General features: G+C 36.8%; 11 protein-coding genes across 11 annotated transcripts; 7 read left to right on the top strand and 4 right to left on the bottom strand.

Annotated features, from left to right (window-relative positions):
- Positions 1-349: 349 nt before the first annotated feature.
- Positions 350-1,945, top strand: FDP41_009971 (uncharacterized protein; the record flags this gene model as incomplete). The annotated part of the gene is made up of 1 exon (XM_044713987.1): positions 350-1,945. One exon carries the CDS (start codon positions 350-352, stop codon positions 1,943-1,945), a length of 1,596 nt encoding a protein of 531 aa, XP_044556464.1.
- Positions 1,946-2,006: 61 nt separating this feature from the next.
- FDP41_009972 (uncharacterized protein) lies at positions 2,007-2,786 on the bottom strand (the record flags this gene model as incomplete). The annotated part of the gene is made up of 1 exon (XM_044713988.1): positions 2,007-2,786. One exon carries the CDS (start codon positions 2,784-2,786, stop codon positions 2,007-2,009), a length of 780 nt encoding a protein of 259 aa, XP_044556465.1.
- A 912-nt stretch (positions 2,787-3,698) lies between these two features.
- FDP41_009973 (uncharacterized protein) lies at positions 3,699-4,532 on the top strand (the record flags this gene model as incomplete). Its single annotated transcript, XM_044713989.1, has 1 exon — positions 3,699-4,532. The coding sequence occupies one exon, from the start codon at positions 3,699-3,701 to the stop codon at positions 4,530-4,532; it is 834 nt and encodes a 277-aa protein (XP_044556466.1).
- A 52-nt stretch (positions 4,533-4,584) lies between these two features.
- Positions 4,585-6,441, bottom strand: FDP41_009974 (uncharacterized protein; the record flags this gene model as incomplete). The annotated part of the gene is made up of 1 exon (XM_044713990.1): positions 4,585-6,441. The coding sequence occupies one exon, from the start codon at positions 6,439-6,441 to the stop codon at positions 4,585-4,587; it is 1,857 nt and encodes a 618-aa protein (XP_044556467.1).
- A 91-nt stretch (positions 6,442-6,532) lies between these two features.
- On the top strand, positions 6,533-8,011 carry FDP41_009975 (uncharacterized protein; the record flags this gene model as incomplete). Its single annotated transcript, XM_044713991.1, has 1 exon — positions 6,533-8,011. One exon carries the CDS (start codon positions 6,533-6,535, stop codon positions 8,009-8,011), a length of 1,479 nt encoding a protein of 492 aa, XP_044556468.1.
- A 109-nt stretch (positions 8,012-8,120) lies between these two features.
- On the top strand, positions 8,121-9,155 carry FDP41_009976 (uncharacterized protein; the record flags this gene model as incomplete). The annotated part of the gene is made up of 1 exon (XM_044713992.1): positions 8,121-9,155. The coding sequence occupies one exon, from the start codon at positions 8,121-8,123 to the stop codon at positions 9,153-9,155; it is 1,035 nt and encodes a 344-aa protein (XP_044556469.1).
- A 184-nt stretch (positions 9,156-9,339) lies between these two features.
- FDP41_009977 (uncharacterized protein) lies at positions 9,340-15,519 on the top strand (the record flags this gene model as incomplete). The annotated part of the gene is made up of 1 exon (XM_044713993.1): positions 9,340-15,519. One exon carries the CDS (start codon positions 9,340-9,342, stop codon positions 15,517-15,519), a length of 6,180 nt encoding a protein of 2,059 aa, XP_044556470.1.
- Positions 15,520-15,639: 120 nt separating this feature from the next.
- Positions 15,640-16,089, top strand: FDP41_009978 (uncharacterized protein; the record flags this gene model as incomplete). The annotated part of the gene is made up of 3 exons (XM_044713994.1): positions 15,640-15,668; positions 15,740-15,801; positions 15,857-16,089. 3 exons carry the CDS (start codon positions 15,640-15,642, stop codon positions 16,087-16,089), a joined length of 324 nt encoding a protein of 107 aa, XP_044556471.1.
- A 277-nt stretch (positions 16,090-16,366) lies between these two features.
- Positions 16,367-19,619, bottom strand: FDP41_009979 (uncharacterized protein; the record flags this gene model as incomplete). The annotated part of the gene is made up of 3 exons (XM_044713995.1): positions 16,367-17,909; positions 17,959-19,228; positions 19,421-19,619. 3 exons carry the CDS (start codon positions 19,617-19,619, stop codon positions 16,367-16,369), a joined length of 3,012 nt encoding a protein of 1,003 aa, XP_044556472.1.
- Positions 19,620-19,890: 271 nt separating this feature from the next.
- Positions 19,891-22,204, bottom strand: FDP41_009980 (uncharacterized protein; the record flags this gene model as incomplete). Its single annotated transcript, XM_044713997.1, has 2 exons — positions 19,891-21,283; positions 21,333-22,204. 2 exons carry the CDS (start codon positions 22,202-22,204, stop codon positions 19,891-19,893), a joined length of 2,265 nt encoding a protein of 754 aa, XP_044556473.1.
- A 703-nt stretch (positions 22,205-22,907) lies between these two features.
- FDP41_009981 (uncharacterized protein) lies at positions 22,908-24,904 on the top strand (the record flags this gene model as incomplete). Its single annotated transcript, XM_044713998.1, has 3 exons — positions 22,908-23,265; positions 23,318-23,984; positions 24,034-24,904. 3 exons carry the CDS (start codon positions 22,908-22,910, stop codon positions 24,902-24,904), a joined length of 1,896 nt encoding a protein of 631 aa, XP_044556474.1.
- Between the last annotated feature and the right edge of the window lie 571 nt (positions 24,905-25,475).

Consider the following 25,475-nt stretch of genomic DNA (forward strand, 5'->3'; position numbering starts at 1 on the left):
TTCAAGGGAGTAGGTAAGAGGAGAAGGAGAAAGGCCAAACCCACCATCACCACCACTTTCTCAACTTTTCAGAGAAATCACAAAACCCTCACCTGCTGCAGAACATTCGCACATTCATTGGACTGGTAATTGCAGCAATTCATTGAATTCATGAATCTGAGTATAGTGCCGCATCGTGACCCACCATCCTTTTATCGTAGTTTCAACACGCTGCCGTTTTCATATTCGAATACCACCAGGGACCCATCGTCCTTTTATCGTAATTTCCAGAAATCACCTACGTCAACACTCTGAAGAGTATTATTCAACTCAACTGTCGAATTACTCGATACCTATCCCCCGAAACAAAATGTCTCAACAAAAGTACGACCAGCTGTTGCTATCATTCCTTTCTCCTTTCCTAATGGGCACGCCGAATGGAGCTCTTTCAAATTTTACACCACAACTTCCTCCTCAACATCTACAACAACAAGAAGAAGGCATGAATCTATTCGCCTTACTATATCCCGTCATTTCTTCTGTATATTTTAACACCATCTCTATGGGATTGTGTGCGAGTGGTATATCATTAGCAATCACTTTGATGATTGAAAAGTGGGGTTCTAGGGTTGGAGGAGTGATTGGAAGCATTCCAACAGCGGTGGTGCCGTCGACCATGGGTTTTGCTTTGAATGCTTTTGTGAAATTCAACGACCAGCCAAATGAAAGGAAGCATGTCATGATTCGTTCATTCTATTCCATACCCATTGGTACATTAATGACTGCTTTGTTTTTGTTGTCATGGAAGGTATTGCCCTCATTCATTGATAAGTATGTGATGAAGAGAATGTGTCGGGACACTCAAGAACAGAATCAAGTTGAAGACCATTCACAATCCCCACCACAGGCTCTTGTGGTTGAACCTGTTCTCTATACATCCAAAGTTTTGGAGTTGGTACCAACTAACGAGTACTCGAACACTACGACGGGCATGAAATCGTTGTTGAAACGTTTACGACTTTCCATCTCGAAAAACAGCATACTGCGAAAAATTGTCATGGCAAGCTTGGTGTGTTTAAGTGGAGTTGGAATTTGGTCTCTTTTGGCTGTGTCCTACATGACCAGCATCACCTTAGTGAATTGGAATGACACCATTCACATCATGATCAGCTGTGTGTGTTTCATATTGCATGTAGGATTAGCTCTTACAACGAGCTGGTCCTATAAACCATACACATCATCGACACTCTCTTCTTCCATCGAAGAAGCACCACAAGAAGAAATGATACCATCACAAAAGTCTTCGTCAAGAAGAAAGAGAATTACCATTCTTGCGCTGAGAGTTGCTTTGCCATTTTGTCTTGTCTCTTTCAGCGTATTACTGAATGCCATGAAGTTGACCTTGTTAGCTGGTCTTGCCGCTTCATTTCCCACGCTGTATATGACCACTTTGTTTACGCTTTGGATTGGTCACCAGGATGAACGATTGGCTGTGGAATCTGTTGGACCAATGGTATTAGGATCAGCCTCTGTAAGCTTGTATGCTATTGCCGCTTGCCCCATGATGCTATCGAAATCGTTAGTGGCAGGATCTGTACTCGCATATTCAGTTGCAGTGGGTGTCATCAACGTTCCTGCATTCTTCTATTTGAATTGGAGAAAGAATGTTCATGACGAGAAAATAGAACGAGAAAAAGAAATACAAGCATCACTGTCTAGGAATACCTTAATATTCGAAGAAGCACCTCATTTGGATACAAATCTATCCAATACATCCTCTCCAAGTCAAATCGAAAGTGAGTACACTCATGAAGACAGGGAATACTTGTCATCAGTAATACTACCAACTTGCACAAACTTGAAATCTGTCGAAAGTATGGGTAGCTTGTGTGATACTGCATCAGAGATTCGTAGAAGCACTAGTTCTGAAAGTTTAGTTTCATCATTATCACAAGAAAGTTCGTAGAATAAATGAATGTTATTGTTTTTCGCTAATAAATAAGGTTGTCATGATTTAACTAGTGTCATTATTCACTCTTTGACTTTTTCTTACTACTTTTATCACCAGATGAAGATGTTGATGCTGACTGACTAGAAATTTGTGCATTCAGTCCTCCTAATAAATTTTTAAATTCCGCTTCACTTTGACCCATTGATTTTTGAGCCTCCTTCATTGCTTCAGGATCTATGAGCTTGGGGAAAACAACAGAAATTAGAACACCAACAACAAGCATAATAACCATTGGATTCTTCAAAATTCCAAGATAATCAAATCCAGGAACAACTTCAAAGTAATTCAACATATTCAACGGTTTAACTCGAAGAACAGGTTCAACCTGAATTCCTTGTTTAACATAGCCAAATCCATCCAAAGTTTGAGCAGCACCAGATTTCTTTTCTTCCTCGGTTAATAATGATGGATGATTCGATGGAATCATTGCAACTCCTCTCATCTTTCCACTCTTTGAAACATCAATTCGGATTTTTGGAAATTCAAATCTATGACTCACCAAGTGCAAAATATGTGAACCTGGTGTTAATCCTTCAATCGTAAATGAGCCATCTGCTCTCACAAAATATACTTCTTCCCGTGATGGTGAGTCTTGTCGGAGCAAGAGAATTTTAATTTGATCCTGTTGGTCATCCTTTTTCATGTTTTTAGGTATATCCACCACTTGACCCAATAATATTGTTGGTGCTGTTGTTTCTGATGGTGATTGTTGGAAGCTTTCCGAGACTAAAACACCAACCATCATCAAGACAAACACAGCAAGTAAAATAAATCTTTTCGTTTCTTTTGGATTCATTTTTTGTTTGTGAAGTGAACCAAAGGATGATCCAAGCCAAAACGACAACAAAAGTCAGGTCGTTTGAAAAAGATATCATTCTGAAGGTTGGAGGCGTCTTTTCAATAAAATCCAATAATAATGGTATTCCAATTACTAACCCTCATATTTGCGATCAATATGAGCAAAAGAATCAACATTAAAAGACTTTTTCTCTCAAAATTCTTTTATTTCTTCTACGAAATAATTCTGACTGCAGGGTTCCGACGGCTGAAACAACGATCGCCAAATCTTTGTCTTTGATAATCCGTTCATTTTGCCAACATTTCTTCTTCAGAATCGTATTCTTGTTTTAAGAGATTTTAAATTTTTTAGATGATAAGGAATAGATAAAAACTTACTGATATCAACATCAACTGGTGTTTCACCCTGCACTTTGACTTTTTGTGCTGGGGATACATTAGATGAGGCTTCACTGGAAGATAATTCTTCACTGGCAGAGTATCCAGAATTGCTCATGTTTTTTTAATTGTAATTTTTAAAAATCCACTACAACTTCGAGTGTTTTACAATTTAAACAAGCCTTTAAAGACACAAGAGCCAACATGCAACATGAAGAATTGCAATCAAAAGAAGCCTTATAGTCAGTTCACTTGAGCAATTTCTGCCCGTGCGAGTGATCCAGACTATGTGAGCAACTTGCTATTTCTTCCATTAAACATATTGCATTCCAGACGATAGAATTTCATTTTCATCAGAGATGCAGATCCGACGGATTTTCCACAAACAACCAACATCAACAATCTACCAAATATTTGATTTTGATCCAAATTTGTAAAAATTCTAAACCAACCCGTCAAGTCATTTCTGGAGAGACTTGGATCACATGTTGCAACCACCTCTATCATACCAACTACTTCGCGACATTAAAAAATGTTACAATCATTCTCTCGTTGTTTACGTGGTCGATTTCTAAACTTTCAAAAACCAGTGGTGTTATGGTACTGCATTGGAGAGGGAATTATGCTATTGAATTTGTTGCTGTTAAGCATTTCAACTTTCCAATTCGTGTACACGAGTGTGAATCCTGATGAGCCATTTTCATTGAGAGAAGAGAGAAGAGAAGATTTGTATGCATTGTGGCCAGTGTTGTTGATCATGTTCTTAATCATTGCCTTTGTTTCCATCTTCAAGGTTGGATTGAATGTTTTGTTTTTCATGAAAGCTCGAAGAGAGCAAAAGAAAGCACATGAAGCTCTCAGAGTCTCAGCTGAGGAGGAAGATCGTGAAGAGAGCTCTTCTTCCACCAGTCAATTGAATTATCAAAGCTCTAGAGATGATTCTGTAGGTATTTCTCATCCAGAGACCTCTTTGGAGAATAATACGAGTGGTGAGGGTGAGGGTGGGGGATTCGACGATTCCACTCATGAACATCAGTACTATGTAGTGGTCCATAACATGTTCTCAGAGTCATTCTCATCCTCCTTTTTCTTTGCCTCACTGCTGAGCGTCGCTTCTGAAACAATTGCTGTTCTGATGGGAGTTATTTTGATGTGGAGGTGTCATCATCAAGTTTCAGTAATTACTTGTGTTTCTTTTGTTTTTGTGATTGCATTTCTTCATTGCCTTATTGCTTGTGGAATTATTATGTTTTGTGCATCTTCCAAGTCTTCCATGGTTGGAAAGGAACGCCTTATGGTGACTTCTCCTCCGATTAATGACAGATCACACAATAGAACAACTGTCACTCTTTATGAAACTCTCTAATAAGGTTACAGTGGTAGACCTCACAGAGTAAAATATAAATTTGTAAAATAAATTAATCTTGTTTTTGTTTAGATTTGTCACGAATAATGTTTCGCTCTCTCTTTAAGCCAACTAAAATCGTAACAAGAATTGGAAGAATTAGTGGAAGATAGACAGCAAGTTTTTGAGCATCAGGAAAATGCAACATTGATAACATGGATTCATGGCTGAATGCTTTTAGGGCATTGTAAATTGCACTCTTGGAAAGATGAATCAGTTTTGTCATATCCTTCTCGTGGTTAATGCCTGTACTTAACAGCGAAATGGCATCTTCGATAGCGTGAATAGATTGTCTTGTTAATTCAGCCACTACATCCATGACATAGACATTTGGCATGTTATGCACAACTCTCGACATTGCTTGTAAAGTCTCAGTTGCTTGCAATAAGTTATTCTGAACTCTATGTCGTGATAGTTGATCTATTTCCCATTGAGAAATTCCGTAGATTGCTGATGGAATCTGCATCACATGAATTTTAGATTCTGTTTTTCCTTGTCCTGGCTCATTAATAAAAACAACTGAAGGCACTGGAGCTGGTATGGAGAGTAATCTTCGAAGCTGAGATGAAAATAGTTTCATGATGTACTGCATGTCTTGGTCCTTAAGGTATCTAATGTCAGTAGAGTTTCCTCTGTAAACGAACTTGGATGGGTTGAAAACCAATACTCCTCCCCATCTTGGAATAATATATGAATTGTGCTCGCTAAGAGATCCATCATACTTCTTTATCATTAATGGGGTATATTCGCGAGGTGGAACGAGAAGAAGTAATTGAATAGATGTTTCGTTCGCGTCTTGTGACACAAATTTCCAATCGTTGTTTTCATTAAGTAAAAATTGCATACTCCTTGCTTCAATTTCATGGTATTCTTGGTTATTGTTTTTTGGATCAGATACAGTCAGGTCTGTAATGTTTTGCATTGTTGTAGAATCTGTCCTTTCGAACGTTCTGAATGAATGATAATTTCTAAGCCTTGATAAGTCAGCTTGTTTTGTAGAAAGGCCTCCACTCTTGGTTGGTAATTCACCATATAAAATTGTTTTCCAATCAACAATAAAATCAGCCAAATCGGAGAGCCTATCAGTAAAACCTCTAATATATTTTTCGTATTCACCTGGTGAATTCCATTGAAAGACATAGTTTTTGTATGGTTTCATATTTACAAGAGTCAAAGTAATTCTGTACTTGGTTGCGATCTTATTGACAGTAATGTCGGTGTCATCATAAATAAAGTCTTCGTTTTTCTTTTCAAAAGTATTTTCTATTACATAAGACTTTGGGTTTGAAGAGGTATGTCTGTTTGTTAAAATATTGTAAAATAATTTGGAGGTGGTCGATAGAAAATTTTCGGTAATTGGACCGTTAGTAACAATCCAAGCATGTCTGTGTTGTCCAAGATAAAGTATATGATTGGATGGTTTTTCATCACTCAAAATGATAAATAAATTATAAGTATTTGGTTTGTAGTGTCTATTTGTTTGAGACCATTTGAGCAAAAGATCATCAACAGGTTGAAGCTGCTCAGAATTGTTTCTTTCGACATGAATGTTCAAAACTGATGAGTATTCATAAAACTCAACGCCTTCAATGTGGTCCGATTTCCAAGTTCTAAATTTCTCTTTCAGCGTTTCCACATTTAGATCTTTCTTGTGAAGGACATGAATTTTCAATCGGATTGGTACCAGTAATGAATTCAAGGAAGAAATATCATACTCTAATAATTTCCGAATATCATCATGAGGAAATAATGATTGATAGGCTCCTGTTGAAAACCACCAAATCGTAAATCCCACAACCACAGAAATTAGAAATGAAATGATGATGAGAAATCGCTTGCTATGAATAAGTGATTTCGAGTGATTGCTCATTTTTAATAAATTATATAATTATTTATTAAAAATGAGCAATAAATTATATAATTATTATTTATTATATAAATAATTTTGCAATCAAACAAAAATGATAAACGACAGTGTGATTACAACGGCTCACTCACCTCGTGCACACAGGCTTGAAGTGGAGTTTGAACGAAAGATGGAAGCAACTTCACTTCCTGCTTCCGATTCAGATATTCCTCACAAAAAGATCAAAACACAAATGGATATGATCAAGTTTAAGAAATCAAAAGCCTTCTTGATTTATGATAATTTTATGAAGGAATTGAATGAAGCGACCAAATCAAAACCTAATCCGCAAGACTTTTCCAATGCCTCACCACTTGTTTTTGTTATATTATCATTCTTTGATGAATTAGAAGAATTTATTAATTTATATCCGCCTGTACAAATTAAAGATGGACAAACATCGAGATTCGGAAACTTAGCCTATCGCGATTGGTTCGATAAGATGTGCTCGGAGGCTGATAGAATGATGGACACACTTCTTAACAAGGCTTTGGAATGCTCTAAGTCATCCAAAAATTTATCGAGTAGCCGCGATGGTACTACAACTAGTGAGAACGAAATCACACCATCCTCTTCTTCCTCTTCGTCACCTTCATCCACTTCTTGTGAAAATGCAACATCATATTACTTTACAAAGGAAGATTGGCACCGAAAAGAGTTGAGTGCATATTGGAAAGATAGCTTTGGAAATAGAACACGTATTGATTATGGAACAGGACATGAAGCTACTTTTTGCGCTTGGATGTGTTGTTTGGCTCGATTGAATATTTTCTCAAGAAAAGATTCTTATCACATGGTTGCTGTTATATTTCCTCGCTATGTCGAAGTGATGCGTAAAATATTATTAGTGTACAAATTAGAACCTGCAGGATCTCATGGAGTATGGGGTCTTGATGATCATCAATTTTTAACTTATTTATGGGGAAGTGCTCAATTAATTAATAACCCAGAAGATATTAAGCCATCTTCCATTCATGATCCACAAATAATAGAAAGATATTCTGACAAGTATATGTACCTAGCAGGTATCAAATTCATCAATCAAGTGAAAAAAGGGCCATTTGGCGAACATTCTCCTCTATTGAATGACATTAGTGGTGTTCCAAGATGGATGAAAATCAATTCTGGACTTATTAAGATGTATTATGATGAAGTACTTTTCAAATATGTCGTCATTCAACACTTTTTATTTGGACGATTATTGCCATTCGAACTTGCTGAAGAAAAGTATCCAAATTCCCAGACGAGTCATGGCACGACCTCGAGCACTGTGGTACCAACCTTATCCATGCCAAATCTGTCAGAAATTCATGACATGCATAGTCATCAACGTCATCCTCATGCATCTTCTCCTTACACTCCAACAGTGTTACCATCTTCCTCGTCATCATCACATCCCCACATGTCAACAGTCCCTTCCCTCACACTTGCCCCTCAATCACAGTTTACAACCACTACATTGCGTCCTCCTCCACTCAAATCAACTACAACCTCATTGAGACAGTCAGAGAATAAGGCACAACAGGAACAGTAACCTCTCTGTTTCACAAGTAAGGATCTTGTCAAGATGGAATTGATTTGGAGGAAATCACGGAGTCGGGAAAAAGGAAATCACAATAAAAAAGAAATTCCATCATCCTCGAATGATTGATCACCACCAGCGGAATTCTTCACTGTCAACCACCACAGCTGCATCCAAACATGATGACCAAATCAAGACTGAAGAAGAGGAGAAAATGATCGACTCCATCCCGAGCATGCTCAACCATCCACACCACGACCACCACCATCACAATCCTTCCTCATCGTCATTCGAACACAAATTTAAAACATTTCTCAAAGAATCCCTAGTGGATAATCTGATCGTGCTTCGAAAGTTCATAAAAACGCATGCCAATACTCGGAGCATATTGCTGCTACTTGCGAATATAATCATCACGTGGATTTTTCAATTTGTTTGGTCTCGATTATTTATTTCAAACGTTTACACCATGCTTTCGAATTCGATCAAAGGATTCGATTCATCGCTAGGAGTTGAATTTTTGCAACACATCGGAACACGAGGCCGATACCTTCATCTTCTCTATGAATTAATTGATTTACTGTACTTTATACCGAGTGTGGCTATTTTTCTCTCATGCGTGGTGGAAAAACTGTTTTCTCCTAATAATACATCACAACAATCACTCAACAATTACAACAATCATTCATTCAACAACAATAATAATCACTACAACAACAACAACAACATGTTGACACCCTCAACTACCAATGATAATCATCCTCCAATTCATTTAATGAACAAAATTCACAACATTGCACGAAATTCAGCATGTTGGATGCCCAGTATTTACATGTTATTTGGAGTGTTGGAACATTTGAGTAGTATTTCTGCAATGTTTCATTATGAATTTCACAGTCCGATGACAACTACTTTGTTTTATTTGAGTAGAGCTAGTGTGTGGTGTCAGTACAAGTGGATTTCATTGGCTGTGTTGGTTGTACTTATTATTGGAGGAAGAATTCTGTATTTGGCTTGCTGTTGTTGCTGTAGCTGTGATGATTTTGAATTATCAGGTGGAACTACTCATTATTATCATGATATTCGAGTGGTTGATGAAGACGAAGATGACGAAGAAGTGTTTAGAAGTAATGAGGATGATGATGACGATGTGTAAAATCATTCTTGTCACTCTAATTGTGACCATTGGCGTTTTTGAAATGGAAATAGATCTCTAAGGAGAGAGTTTGTCTGGAGGACCTGTCTCCAACGCGTCTATACCTGTGAATGTTTTTGAAGCAATCCATGAACAGCATTTGCAAATTCGAAGAGGTTGTAAAGTTTATTGAAATATTAAAAAAATGTCCCAAACATCATCCTCATCATCACTCTCGACACATCATTCCTCACTACAGGCGAGCAACAACAAGGAACCTCTGAGCTCTTCTTCACTCTATACGCAAGAGTACATTGAAAACTTGCGGAATGAATTGAAACGAGTCAATAATTCTCTCGCAGTAAATTTCTCAATTCCGAAATTTCAGACTTGTAAATTCTTTGAAAAATTAATTCAAGGATTTGATGAACAACAAGCATATGAAAGTATATTGCTTGCAAAATCGAATGCTCCGAACAAAGACTATATGGTTAATATATTCCGAGAAATTACGAGATGGATATTCATGGTATCTGATCAACCTTCATCATTCAAACAAGCACAGACGCTCAACACAGAACAGCAAGGAAAAAATTCCCTTCGCCTCGATGCATGCACTCTTCCAAACACTATTTCTGAGGATTTGTTAGAGGAGTACAGAAAATTAATTTTATATGATGTCGAGATATTTGGACAAATTATAAGATGGGTTATTTCATTGTTATTCATCAACGAGTCCAAGCATGTTCATAAATACGTGCAATGGGGTCTTCAACAGGCTCAAAATCATATCAAACAAGGGTTAAACGTAGAGTTAAACAAGGAAATTATAAGAGTCACCCAAATAGTTTTCAAACAAGAGATGATAAAGTTTTGCAGTGCATTATTTGAACTTCGTCCTAACCCAACAAGTAACAACTTTGTAATAGAGGAAGAGACACTGTCATACCAATGTAGACAATTAGAACACATCATTGAGCTTGATGCCGTTCATTTTGGTGAAATTATAGAACAATTTTTGTTTATTATTTTGTACAAAATGGCCAAGGTCATTGACCACACAGCCTCTCAAACTGCCTTGACGGGAGAGTTACTTTTTGACATCATTTTTGGTGCTACAAAGCTGTCATTGACCTATATTAACAGACATGTTTCAGTAGTGGAGCAAACTTTAAGATTTTTTCAAAAGAACGCCATTGAGGTTACCATTCCACTATCCCAAGACAAACAAATGGAACTTCTTACTTTAGATAATGAACAGAATTTAGTATCAAAATATGGAGTAATTTTTGAATCGCTTATGATTCTTTCTTGTGTCAGCTTTAAGTTCGTTTTTACCAACTCCTTTCCAAGAGACTGTAAGAGGGTTGGGGCGCTCTTAATTCTAAGGCTATTGGACTTATCATTTGAAAATAAGGATTATCTCAAGCAGTTGTTATTTGAGGTATTTATCCGGGATTTTATCAGAACTGACACAGGAGAGACCAATTTTTCTTTTCTTTCCGAAAAGTTACAACAACACACCCTTACAAAGGAACAGATTGAAAATATGTCTCGAAAAACCCTCCTAGGAATTGATTCTCAAAGCTTTAAGGACATTTTGTTCAAAAGCAACCATGTAACCAAAATGGCTTGGTTCTCTGGTGTCATTAGTGCCATGACTGTACCAAAGCTTGATGTTGAAGTGATCCACAATGGTCACACCTACAATTTGCTTTTTGATGGATTTTTTTCGCTTCTAAACTACTACTGCATAGAGTCTAAAGATTCTGATCTCAAGCTATTCTCAATTTTGAGCTATGGGAATAGCCTTGTTTTTGTACAACAATATGCCAAAATGCAAAAATCAGCGGAAATGGATGCTGATACCAGGCTTTTATTTGAGACAAGAATGTGCAATCTTCTTAAACAAGCAATTCAAATAGTGTTCAGAAATATTGAGAATCCAATTTATGATATCTTTGCTAAAATGAGACAGTTGTTTATGGACGTTTTGGATTTGAGAGATGATCTAACACTAGACGAAATTAAGACACAAATTGATTTGATTGCAATGACTAAAAAACTTCTCGAAACCGAATGGACTAGAAAAGGAAAATACATTTCTTTGATTGCTCTTTTATCACGAGTTGGAGCTGGGAAAATGTATCAATTTTGTCCAGAAGTATTCTCAAGAACTCTCTCAGTATTGGGATATTTAAATGGAAGCGTGAATGGAAACGCCAGTTTATTTTATGAAAGAATGGTTAGCGAGATGTTCAAGGATTGTAAGAAGGACCAAACTCTAATTTCCAAATGGGAAGAAAATTGTTTGTCTCCTATTATCAATTTTCTAGCCAGCTGCGAAAAGAAACAGCGTTCAGCAGTTTTCATTCATCTGTTACCAAAATTATTGAAAGCTAATCCTCATTGTCTTGGATTCCTCGTGAACGGTTGTAAAAACAAATTACAAACATCGAGTACTGCTGCAGAGCATTCTGCATTGTTGCATTCTATCATGTTCACACTTAAAACAGCTAAGAGTTTGACTTTATATGAACTAGATTTTGAACGAGATTTACCTTTCATTGAGAAGGCATTCATCCACAACGATCACGATATTCGATTGGATGCATTCGATTTGGTGGTCACATCAACAAAAAAGACAGCCATGCCTTCCAAACTTGAGTTAGGATTGGTAATCAAATTTGTGAGGCTTAATTTACGAGGATGCAAGAGCTCTTTTAGATATGGTTTTGGAGACGTCATTGAACGTTTTATTAAGAGAGTCAATGAGATTTCGATGAGAATATTCCTATTGTACCAAAAAAATCAATCCTTGGATCTACTCATGGACACGTCACTTCCCACCTCTTTATCAACAAAGAAACTCGAGGAATTGAACAAGGACAGAGACTCTTATGCGTTATTGATGAACTTCTTGTATGAATATGCATTAGAGGTGTTTAATTCACTATATCCTGGTTGTCCTCATGAACGATTACTTGTTGCACTTGATTGCTGCAAGAGCTTGTTGAAAACTTTTTCCAACAATTATACCATTGACGTGTTTTATCCTACCAATGCAGAAAAACAAGTTCCATGGAAAAGAATGAACTTGTTTTCTTCTAAGGTTGTTCTAACATTACTCAATGCCTTAGGAAGCTGCTGGGATAAAGTAAGAGTGGTGATTTATGAATTATTATTAATGTTTCCAGCGCCTTTGAGCGGATTTGAAACACCTGAAAAAGTCAAAATACTTATCACGAATGCATCTGAGCTTATCCAAAGTGCCAGACTTCGAGAATCCGATGCTGGGGCGCTTCTATTCCGATTGCTTTTCAATAAGTACACTGCAGAATTGAACTGGGAGCTCCAACTAGATGATCAACCTGTCATTTACCAGAATGACAAGAGAGAAAACAATGTTTCCACTCAATTAACCTTCTGTAGAAAGCTTACAAGATTACTGAAGGAAAGAACAGAATCATGTTCACAAAACATGTTCAACATCACCAAAGGTTCATCTCTGATAGGAATTTTACAAACATTGATTTACATTATTTCTGACTTGAAATTTTCAAAAGAGAAACAATATGCTGCTGAGTGGAGAGAATGGATGGAAGAACTTGTTGGTACCTTAGAAAAAATATGTGCCATGTCTGTAAAGATTATAGCAGGCATCTCTACAGGAGAAGATTCTGAAGATGGTATTGGAGTTGATTGTCGTGGGCATATTTATTTTGATAACGATGAGCAAGTTACTGAGGACAGTCATTCACTAACTGTGAACTGTTGGCTTGCTGTGAAAGGAGCAGCAATGCTTATTGCTACTATTGTTCAACATGTGGAATTGTATCCGGATCCACAATGTAGGGATGAATTATCACCAGAATGTATTCTCACGTTTTCTCAAATTGAAAAATTAGGAGACATTTTGCTGAACGTGTTGTTGATGACAAAACACAATGGTGCGATTGAAAAATCTGCAGTTGGGTTTAACATGTTGTGTAAAAGGTTAATCACATGTGGAGTTGAAAAGTTGGCCAATATTCCAACAAAATGGATAAGATATCTTCTCGATGGAATTGGTAAAGAAGATTTATTTAGCATATTGAGACGATCTGCAGGATTGCCTTGGACATTTGCTGCAATTATGAAAGCAGAACCAACAGCTCTCCCTAAAAAACTTCTCCCAGAAACAATGGAATATTTACTTCACGTCGCTCTCAATAAGAATAATTATAGCACCAACCAAATAGTCAATGCATTGAATGTTTTGAGATTCTTGTTCCATGACGCAAGTTTAGGTACCTATGTGCAACAATTTGTAGAAGATGGATTTATTGTGTCACTCAAAGGTTTTAGTTCCACGGTTTGGACCATCAAGAACTCTTCATTGATGATGTATACTGCTCTCCTTCATAGATCATTTGGAGACAATGATTCCAACAAGACTGCTATCGAGTTCTTTACAAGATATCCTCGATTAAGGTCCTTCTTACTTGAACAATTAGATTTAGTAACAAATGAAAATCGCGAACAAAAGAGAGTGCTCCATCCCAGCCTTTATCCAATGTTCCTGCTTTTGTCACGTTTAAGACCATCTTTGGAAGAGAGCACTGAGAATAACTCTGTTTCCGCTTTTGTTCCTTATGTCAAGAAATGTTTCACAATGATTCATCATATGGCAAGATCCATTGGTGCAAGAGCTTTGGAGCCGTTGATTCCATCTCATTTGGTGAAAGAGTGTGTTTTAGAATTGATTGCATCGCTTCCATCTCAAATTTCTCAAATTGAAAGCCAAAATCAATTACACGGCCTTCTATGCCAAATTAATAGATTTGTTACCACAAGCTTTAAAGAATTAGAAAATGTACAAGAATTCTCAGTTCAGTGTCTTTCACAGTTAAGTACGAGTTGTGTAGGAACTTTGGAAAATAGATGTTTTGGAACGAGAGCTGTTTTCTTTGAAATTGTCTATCATTTGATACGCTTTACTTATTCAAATTTACCTCAACACGTCATTGATGCATTGTGGAATGCTTCTGTATTTACACTCTTCACTGAAAATGGTTCTACAAATGGACATCCTTGGAAACAAGAAATGTTTGGAAATGCGGCCACTTTGACTTGTATGCTTTATTTCTATTGTCGAGAGGATGTCGATTCAAACCTAATTTTGAATTTAGTTAAACACCCAGTAATGGATGTAAGAAGGGCCACAGTGAAATTCCTATCTAAAAAAGAGCACTATTCTCATATTAAGAATAATTCAACACTTGAACAAATTCGTCCGTTCTTGTTAGAACATGTATTATTTTCAGAAACAGATGTTGAGTGTGCTCGTTTTGGATTGGCTGCACTTGTCACACTTTACACACAACTTGAAACAAACATTTACCAAGATGTGTTAAATATGGAAAACGAATTTCCAGGAATCATCAATAGAGTACCTGAAAGACTTATTTATTTATACAGAAAGGATGCAAATACTGTCATTCATCAACATGTAGTGGAGTTACTTGGTCTATTTATTCCATCTCTTCTCTCCACAGATCCAAACAGCAAATTTGTCAAAATGTGGCTTAAAATTATTGATCATGCTTCAGATCCAGTTCGACAGAGCCACGTACGAGCAGCATGTATTGAAAGTATTGTAAATTCTAGAATTTTATACTCTGTGAGGGACGATTTGTGCAAAACGAGATTTGTTGCTTGGACTTGTCTCATCACTCTGCTTCAAGATGAAGATGATGAAATCCGAGAAAGAGCATCACTAGTTCTATCTCCCTTAATTTCTTCCTTTGATGGAAAAGAAACACCAGATCGTGTTCATTGTTCTGAACTTCAGAGAGAATTTGTGATTGAGAGAACCTTTGCCTTGATTGCCGAAAAGTTTTCACATCTTGATGAATGCAAAAACTTTTTGTTCTCTTGCATTTCTCTTTCTGAAGAATTTAATGAAAAGACAAAAACTTATGAAATCATTCTTCCATTTAAGAACGCATGTGAAGAAACGATGCTCTTTGAAAAGGAAGAAGATAATGTATTCACTGAAGAGTTGGCGATTTCACAATTGGCATCTTTCCACTTGTCAAGAATGTCTCTCTATGAAACAACGAAACAAGAAATGATTAACAAGTTGGAAAAACAAGTAACAACCGTTTTAGAAATTTTGTCAACCCAAAGAAAACAACAACTAGGATTGTTTTGGCTTGGAAATTATACCTATCAACCTACTATATTTATTACATTGGCTAAATTGATACTCTCCTTGAATGCGCTTGGACATTTGAGATTTAACACCCAACAGCTTACGTCTTATTTGAAGAATCAAGAAATTTTGGAGTTGCACTATTTGCTGGAATCACAATTTAACTTTTTCCTTTTGTCTCAGCAGTAGTTGATAAAGCCGTTTCAGACAATGTTGCTCATAGACCAAATATGATACGACGATTGATAGTAGGATGTTTTGTGACACACACGGATGGTTAGGTCAAAATGTCGTTTGTCAGGAAAAAAAATGCATTCGAGACGAACTCTTAGCATTAGGTTTGTATTCGTCAGATTGTGTTCCAAGATCTTGTCGCTATGAACCCATATATGCTTTTATTTTCATGCAGTATCACTGGAATAGTAGGAATTCTAACATGCCTTGTTTTTGCAGGCATGGCATCATGGGGAGGTATGTGCTGTTGAGAAAGTGGCGCGTTTCGTTCAAGTATCGCATGAACACACAGTTTATATTTATTCTTCCTTTCACAAATATACCTTTTCAACTTTGAGATGTGATCGAATATCCATTAACATCGATATGTTTTGTTTAAGTGATGAAGAAAAGGAACGCACCACACTGTACACACTCGTGCAAATGACATCAGGATTTCTTATTTTGACAATGATAGGTGTTATGATTGCGATGGCTTCCATGCTCTATACATCAGTGCAGCTAGAAGTCTATTCACCTCTTTAAATCCATTCATTATGACACAATTTGCCATTTTGTGCAGTTCGTGCTGTTTGGTGTGTTTGTGCTGGAGTGTACCTTTGTGTCTTTCAAGCTTCATGGCGAAAAGAAGAATAGATCACCAAGGATATCAGGCCTTGGAAAATTAATTTGGTTGTTTCAAATAATGAAATTTAATGTTCAATGTTGTTGACAAATAAATGGGAGAATTAAAGTGAAAAATATGATCGTTCGTTCGGAATGTTACACAACACGCCATATTGAAATCAATCATATGAATTACTCAAATTGAGGTTTGTTCAAGGTTTTGTTTTCTTTTTTTTGGTTTCTTAATGGCCTTAAACCATGATACAAGAGGTGAATGATAAGAAATGGATTGGTCGATAGGAAGTATTGTTGAATTAATAATCATGTATCGTGCATGATCTTGTTCTCGCACTGACATGGAAATATAATCCACAGTTGTGAAATTTGAGCTTGCATTGGTTTGAACAATGGGATTGCTAATGACTTGAGTTAAATGACTCTCATTGAAAAATTTGTCACTGCTCGCTAAATTCAAATCTCCAACGAGGAAAAATGTTTCAAAGGTTCTATCTCGAATGCCATAATTTGACCAAACAGACTCCAGAATACGAGATGCATGTTGAGCTTGTTCATACTGTTCATGCTTATTTCTCACTGAAAAGCTACTACTAAAAAAGTAAAAATCTGTCAAGGAAGTATTGGTGGAATCGTTGTCTTCAATGCTATCAAAATCTTTTGTCCTTATGTAAGCTTTGACCATGACTGCTTGCTCTGATTCGTTAGATGGGAGTAAATAAAAAGCACGATCTTCTAGAGGATATGCTGATAATATTGAACAACCAAACGATCCCTCTCGTAAAGAAGGTCCATAATATTCATACATGTTTAAATAAAAGCTCAAATATTCCAAAAGGTCGTTGTTAGAGGCAGAGATTCTATTGGTATCGCTTTGCTGTAGTCCAATGACGGTGGCTTGGCCTTGTTTTAGAATTTCTAGTACTCGTTTAAAGTTATTTCTTCCATAAAGGTCATATCCATTGTGAACATTAAAAGTCATCAATGCAATCTCATCCTTGTATTGATTGATTGGAGCTTTGGCATAAAAAAATCGATATCCCAAGCTTGGAAACAGAGTCGCACAACACACAATAATTACGACGGTCAGTACTCTCTTGTCAATGTGCATGAAAGGAGATTGACGGACTTTCTTTTTACCATCGTCTCGAATGAACCATTTGAAAAAAGAGGAAACGATACCATCATTTGGATTTTGAAATGGATTACTTGAGAGAGGGTCTTGTTTTCTTCCCAAAACAGGTCGTCTAATAATATTTCCCAAACCAATGCCAAATGTGGCAATGATAACACAGCTAAAAATTAGTAAAGCATGAGCTTCTTTTCTAATAAACCTCATCCATGTGACACTTGAATCTTGATTGCTCGATGGTGTAGAAAATTCCAAAAGTACTACTTGGAAAATATAAATGAACAGTCCAGTAACACAGCAAAGAGCAGCAGATAAATTTGATGCAGCATATGAGTATCCAGTATGCTTTCTGATTAAAACGTGAATCCAAATAGATGGCAACACCAGGGAAGCAACAATTGAAGCCATCAAAATAAGAATAGAGTATGTGGTATCATTGGTTGGGATGTAGGAAAGCATGAAGGCAAAACTCAACATGACAATAAATCCGATAATAGATCTCAAAATTAATGTCACATTTGCCAGAATTAAGCCCAAATTTAAGGCAATGACTATGAATAAATTACAAGGAAAGCCAGGAAATCCACTCCATCTAACACCACGAGATTAATAAATATTAGATTCAAAAGTTCATTACTTACCTCACTAATGTAGTTCCAGAGGTAAAAAGCCAGTGAGTAATAAAAAGTAGACAGCCAAAAGAAACACCTCTCGACAGAGCGGAATATAAAATTTGAAATCTAGAGTTTCTTTTTTCAGTCACCTCTGTCACATGTTCATTCTCGTCAATTTCATACCGTTCTTGGTCCTGATTATCCTCTGATTCTTCCTGCTCTTGTTGTAATATCCATCGCCTCCATAAAAACACAATTACTTCTTCAGTGAGAGACACCAGAGCAAATGCCAAACAAAATATAAGGGACAACAATGAGATTTTCCATGTCCTCTCTCCAATAAATAGTGGATTTAGAGAACAATAGCCCAACCTAATATTAACAATAAGTATCCAGCCAATCACAAATGACCATAATCCTCTTTCGTACTGTTTCTTGTGGGCATCTCTAATGCAGTATGTTAAATGTCCAATTAAAAATATTAAGGAAACACCCAAGCAAATGACTCTATTCTGAATCTCTGGACCACTAAATGCTGGTAAATTTGTGACAAGTCCAATACAACTGCACAAATAAAAAAAGGGTCTTCTGCAAATATGTAAGGTAATATCTAATCGCTCGCTCCATGACTGTTTCTTCTCTTCCAAATATTCAAAGTTAAATTCAAGTAATTTTTCTTCTACAGGAGGAAGTTTTGAAGTACTTGTAATTAGCAAAGGAGTTGATGGGCTATTATCTGCAGTGAGGTGATGGTGCATTCTCAATCTTCGTCCCCTAATCACAGTATCGTCTGATTCTTCCAGTACTCTCATTAATGATTCGCTCCTTCCTCCCAAAATATGTGACGACGGTGAAGGGTGTTGATAATAGTAATCCTGTAAAGACCCTCCACTAAGTCCAACATGAGAAGATTCCCTGGATCCAGGTATCGGAAGAAATGATGGCGTTTTACTCGTCGATACTTTCCTATTGTTGGAGGTGTTGTTGTTATTGTTAATGCTGGTAGAGCTATTATTGTTTGGGAAATCGAATGCAGTGGATAGATGGGTAGTTTCTTTACCGGTAGGATGGTGGTGCGTGATGGTGGACGAGCTCGATGCTGCCAATTTGCTCTCTCTGTAACTCATGATCAAAGATTTACATTTGGAAGCAATCGAAATGAATACAAATATAGTACAAGGGATGAAGAAGGTAGAAACAAGTGGAATGATGGGTGGAACGCTTGCAAGTTCAAGCTTAACGTAACCTTGAAATAATAATGAAAAGAACTCGATGAGAAATGACCACGTGAGAAAGCCTTTTTACGAATATATATTATTGATGATATTGGATGATGAATATCAGTGTTGTTTTTCATCCAGATGATCATGAGGTGAATATAGGATGATGATCACAATTGTACCGGCCGATATTGATGGTCAAGTAGGGTTTAGCAGTTTTGAAAAAACACTTCCAATCTATCGTTAAGAGATAAAACAACAAAACCTACCAAAATAAATATCCGAACTAAAACCAAACCAATACAAACAATTCATCAATATTCGGTATTTGTTTTGCTCGCTTTCCTTCTTGTTGGTGTAATATGAAAAGTAATTGTCATAGAATTCATCTTGGTGACTGTCTCGTTTATTTTCCACTTGCGGAGATGTCAATGATGATGAGAATTTAGAAGAGGAGGAACGCTGCATCCGTGGTGGGTTCGTGGGTTCGTGGGTTCGCTTGAGAGAGTGATGACGGTAATCGAAAATGATTCGCAGTTTTGCAGCACACAACGCTTTAATGATGATGGCACAACCTCATCGGAGTGGTGAAGTGATATATTTTTATGGTGAGGAATGAATTTCAAGGAGTTACTTCACAAAATCCCGGTATTCAAAAACACACGTTCGCCGAATCAGGTTTCATTCAAAACTGATGGAACCCAAATACATCCTGTCAAAATTGTGTGATACAAGTTTATTATCGTTGTTTTTTCGTGGAAAGAGCAGGGAATTCAACCAATTTAGGAGAAGTGGTGGTTGCTGCCACTGTTTGTGTAGGAGGGTTTTGCTTCTTATTGTCGAGAAGAATGGCTGCTTTGGAGACATCTCTGTAGGACGGTATTGAGGAAGCAGTTGAGGTCGTAGCTGTTGTAGGTGTCGTTGTGGTTGTGAAGGTGTTAACATTTTGATTCTTTTGGTTGTCACGCGCAACAACACGTTGAGGCTGAGATCCTGGGTTAGATGTGGTGCTTGGTGAGCCGTTACTCTGAGCCGTGTTGATGGTACTAGATGAAGTGGCAGAGGAGTTATTTCCATCAGTTTTGAATGAAACCTTCAAATGCTTCTTTCCAATCTGGTAGCCATTCATCTGTGATACTGCTTCAATAGCAGATTCAATGCTAAAGTATTTGACAAATCCATAACCCTTACTCAAATTGGTCTTGCTATCTCTTATTACTTTCACAGATTCAATGTCTCCAAATTTACTAAAGAGATCATGGAGCTTATTATCGTCAACATCTCCTGGAAGGTGGAAGATGAACAAGTTAGCTGGTTCAGATTTTCCTTCTTTTTCTTCTGCTTTTTCTAAATTTGTTTGTGTGGAAATTGCTTTACGTTTTGCGTAATTGTTGTTGTTGTTAGAATCATTATTATTGGCTGATGGTAAAGATTCATCATAAATAGGCAAAGTAGAGGGATAAAATTGGTGAGGTGGTAGAGTGTAAGGATTGAAGTAAGGGTTGTAATAAGGGATGTTTCCAAAGCCATGATGCATGTAATTATGGGATGTCCTAACATCTGTCAGAGTTTCTCTATTTTGATTATCAGTAGTGTTTGTTGCTTCGGTTCCAATGCTCTTTGGTTGAGCCTTACTTCCAACAACTGCACTACGATCAGAAGGAGGTAGATGAGGCATAGGAAGATGTTGTTGGATGTGTGGAGGAACATGGCCATAGTAGGCCATAGGATGAAAATGGGAAAGCATATCTGCATGATATGGGTTAGATGGGATTTCTGTGTTTTGTATATCATCCGATAAGCTTCGTCTTCTGTCAATCAATGACGAAGAAGGATTGATTAACATTTGATGTGGATGCTGATACATTGGATAGGAAAACATGGCTGGATTGACATTAGTAGAATTGTTTGCTAGAACGTTTGCAACTGTGTTCATGTGAAGCAAAGCATTGGGAGGAATGTGAGCTTGTACATGTTGAGTTTGTCTCTTTTTTTGTTTTCTTTTTTGCTTTTCTTGTTCGGTGTCAGCAAATTTAACAACTAGTGGGAGAATATCTTTTGAAGAATCGTCTTCGAGCTTAGATCCATTCATTTGTTGAATGGCTGTGAGTGCATCACTTCTTTTTTCGAATCTTTTGAAACAAGAATATGTACCGAAATATTTCAAAATCAAATACTTACTCGCAAAAGCCATAGCACTTGCTCTTTTGAGTGGTTTGGTCTCTCATAATTTTAACCTTGGTGATAGGCCCAAACACCTCAAATGCGCGCTTGAGCTTTTCTTCATCGTAATGGGGAGGAATGTTTCTGATGAAAAGATTACTTTGTTGATCTTTTTCTTTGTTGTCAACTTTGTTGGACAATTTGCAAAGTAATCGCTTGTTCTCAATAGGTTTTTCATTTAGTCCGTTAATGGCTGCTTGTGCTTCTGACTCAGATGAAAATCTAACAAAGCCAAATCCTAAGGATACATTGTCTCTTTGTTTGTCTGTCATCACATGACAAGTAACAATTTCTCCATAGGGTTTGAACAACTCTCTTAAATCTTGGTCAGTAAAATGTTGAGGTAAATATTTGACAAACACGTTACAAAGATCAGGTTCTTGAGAATCTTCATATTCTTGGTCGCTCTCCTCTTCCTCATTATTTTGATCCTTTCGTTGAGAAATTTCGTGATGAATTTTGTCTGTAGAAATTATTCCAACAGATTTTGGTTGATTATCCTCATTGATTGAAGCTGTATTGGCATAACTCAAAACGTTTTCTTGACCATCAGTTAACTTTGATAGTGCATCACTTGTACTGAAGGTGTTAGTTCCATTAGACACTCGCGAGGCAGATGTTGCTGATTCTTTGCGTTGTCTACTTCCGATTCCGACTCCAAGATTGATCTTGATGTTGTTATTTGTTGCTGACTTATCATCCTTGCCCAATTGCAAAATAACAGGAGGCTTTTCTTTTTGGAGAAGCTCAATGGTATTTGAAGATTTGTTCTTTTTCATTGAACTTTCAAGAGAGGTATTTTCTGATAGCGCTGTTGTTGGTTCTGGCATAATATTGATGTTCAATGTCCACATTGAAAATTATGATGTCTTTTGATTATAGTAAGATGGATGAAAAGGTGGTTGTGAATAAAAATGTAATGATGAACTAATTGAGTAGGAATATCGTACGATATATATATTTACGATCCGTGATATACAATACGTTTAGCGGATAGAATTGATGAAGATATAACAATAATAAAAGATGAATAAAGAAATATAAATGATGATGGGTCAAAGCACACAGAACGGAAACTTCAAGTTCTTATAATTCAACGTTCGAACAGTTGTAACTTTCGGTGTTGTGATATAATGATCAGAGATGAATGTGGATGATGGGTTTGCCCGTAAACAAGAGTCAAACTCCTTGTTGTAACTTGTTGGGTGTTTCGTTTTCTTCAACTATTATCCACAGCAATAACAACAATGGAAGCCTTTGCAAGAAAACAGCACAAAGAACAAGGCGCGAATTTTTTTTGAACAAAAGCTTTTGACCATTTCCTTTCTGTTACCCACCAACAAGCTCCCGTATAATTGTTCCGGTCAGGTCTGGACACCACTACGAATCGTTTCAAATGGAGCAAGACTGAAAAATAGGATCCGAGTGCAGCATGGATTTCCAATCATCTCCATTGAAATTTCCCATTTGATAATCAGTATAAATCAAAATTAACTTCTTCTTTGTCTCTGGCTGATCATCATCACCCAAAAAATGTCTTGTTCAGCATCCTTGTCATTACAAGCACCACTTTTGGCTCCATCAGCCATGTTAGTCTTTGATTTTGATAGCACTTTGGTGAGAGAGGAGAGTTTAGTTACCTTGTTGGAGTATGCTCTGAGAGAGGACTTGAGAAATAATTCATCTATTTCCGATGATGAAAAAGAAAAACAATTACAAGATGCTCTTTCAAAAGTTATGGATATCACGAACCAAGGAATTAAAGGAGAAATTCCGATGACTGAATCCTATGCAAGAAGATTGTCAATCGCTTCACCAACAATGAAACATGTTAAAAAGTATTTAGAAAGATCTGTGGATAGTGTCATGACACCCAAAATGGACTCTGTTAGTAAGTAACTGATTGTTTTTGAAACAAAATGAGAAAGAATTAATGTATTTAGTCAATACTGTGAGAGAGAATTATCCAATCCCGATTCATGTCATTTCACAAGGCCCAAGAATTATTGTAGAATATTATTCTAAATTACTTTTCGGAATTCCAAGCAAAAATATCCATGCAGTCGATGTTAATTTTCCGGAAGAAGGAGTTGACACCAATGCTCATCAGTATATATCTTTGGATGACGAAATGCTTTCGAAAGGAAAGAGTGGAGTACTGCAACGTATTATTGATAATATTAACATTGACCACTCTGGTATTGGCAGCAAAGTTGAAAACATTATTGTGGTTGGTGATGGCGTTTCCGACATGAATATGAAACATAATGGGCCTGCAACAATTACTATTGGATTTGGGGCTAATTTACTTTTCCAAAAAACCAAAGAATTGGCGGACTACTTTGTTATAGATTGTGACCAACTCAATCAAATATTGGTGCAACATGTTTTAAGAGACTGTGTCACATTCAATTTTTATCCAGGACCGGCAACAATTCCTACTGATGTTATGCTAAAAGCTAGGGATAATTTATTATGTTTTGATAGAGGTATCTCAATTATGGAATATTCTCATCGTGCTCCTAAGTTTATGAATCTTATGGACAGTGCTGAGAAGAAATTGAGAGAATTGGTGAATATACCAGATGATTATGCAGTTCTTTTCTTGCAGTAAGTCTTCATTTCCCAATTCTATTCTATTTCTTTTTAACAATAATAGAGGAGGAGCCTTTACACAATTTTCTGCAATTCCATTAAATCTTTGCGAAAACACAGAAACAACAGCGATTTATGTTGTTTCAGGAACTTGGTCTAAAAAAGCTTATCAAGAGGCTAAGGCTTTCATGGGAGGCAATGCTGTACAGTTTGGCTTGGATGAAATCAATGATATCAAGAACAATGAGTCGTATCCTAAATGTTCATATGTGTACTATTGTGAAAATGAAACTGTACAAGGAGTGGAAAAACCATCTACTTTCTTGGATGACATAGTCAATGATGGAAAAATATTAGTGTGTGACATGAGTTCAAACTTTCTTTCCAGGCCTTTTGATATTAGAAAATATGGACTTGTTTATGCATGTGCTCAAAAGAATTTTGGAATTGCAGGTCTTACCATTGTGATTCTAAGAAAAGATTTAATTAAGGAAAAGGAGAATTATGTACCTTCCATGCTTGATTTCCAAGCTCTTTATCAAGAAAGATCCCTTCTCAATACTCCTGTCACTACCGCCATTTACATGGCCGACCTCATATTTGACTGGATCAAGAGACATGGTGGACTATCTGCTATGGATGAACTTGCTCAAAAGCGTGCCAGTCTTTTATATAACTGTATTGAACAGTCATCTTTCTTTGATTTGCCTATCAAAAAAGAGTTTCGCTCACGAATGAATGTTGTTTTCAAAATTAAGGACGTAACTCTTGAAAAGACATTCATTAAGGAGGCCGAAAGAGTTGGTCTTATAGGTTTGGCAGGGCATAGAAGTGTTGGTGGATTTAGAGCCAGCATTTACAACGGAATGCCACTGAAAGGAGTGGAACGACTTGTTCAGTTTATAAGAGTTTTCGAGAATAGATATAATAACTAAGTGTTATAATTACTGGAAGATATTAAATTTACTGAGCTTCATCCCACTCACTCAAAAAGTGAAATGAGTGACATCACTTTTCAAAAACAAGGCCAATAATTTACAATCAGAGATCATCACCTTTCCATCGTTTGGAATCTAATTCATCAAGCAACATCTCCTTACCCACTCTCCATTCTTGGATATTTATGAAGAACGCCTCTCTCTTTTGGTCTCCACACAATCTGCAAGTGGGTGTCGAATTTTAGCTTCATTTATGTTCACATTAGGTGATAGTCCTGATATTCAGAGAGTATGGAACCATTACCCAACTTACTGTATCATCATCCTCTTTCTATTAAATATCACATGTTTACAACACATTGTAGTGAGTGGTGGTTTTCTCTGGTCACCACGAACGAGGACTCTTTGGCGACACCTGCCAAAAAAAACCTCTCAAACCCTTCCACTCAACTACTTTTCGAACTCCTAACCGGCTCATTCAGAGTGACTTGTTAAGGTGCATCTTGCGCGATAAGAGAATCTACTAACAACAATTCACAATCATCATCATCTTTCTGCCAAAATCAAA

Source organism: Naegleria fowleri, assembly GCF_008403515.1.
Source record: "Naegleria fowleri strain ATCC 30894 chromosome Unknown tig74, whole genome shotgun sequence".
Lineage (NCBI taxonomy): Eukaryota > Heterolobosea > Eutetramitea > Acrasida > Naegleriidae > Naegleria > Naegleria fowleri.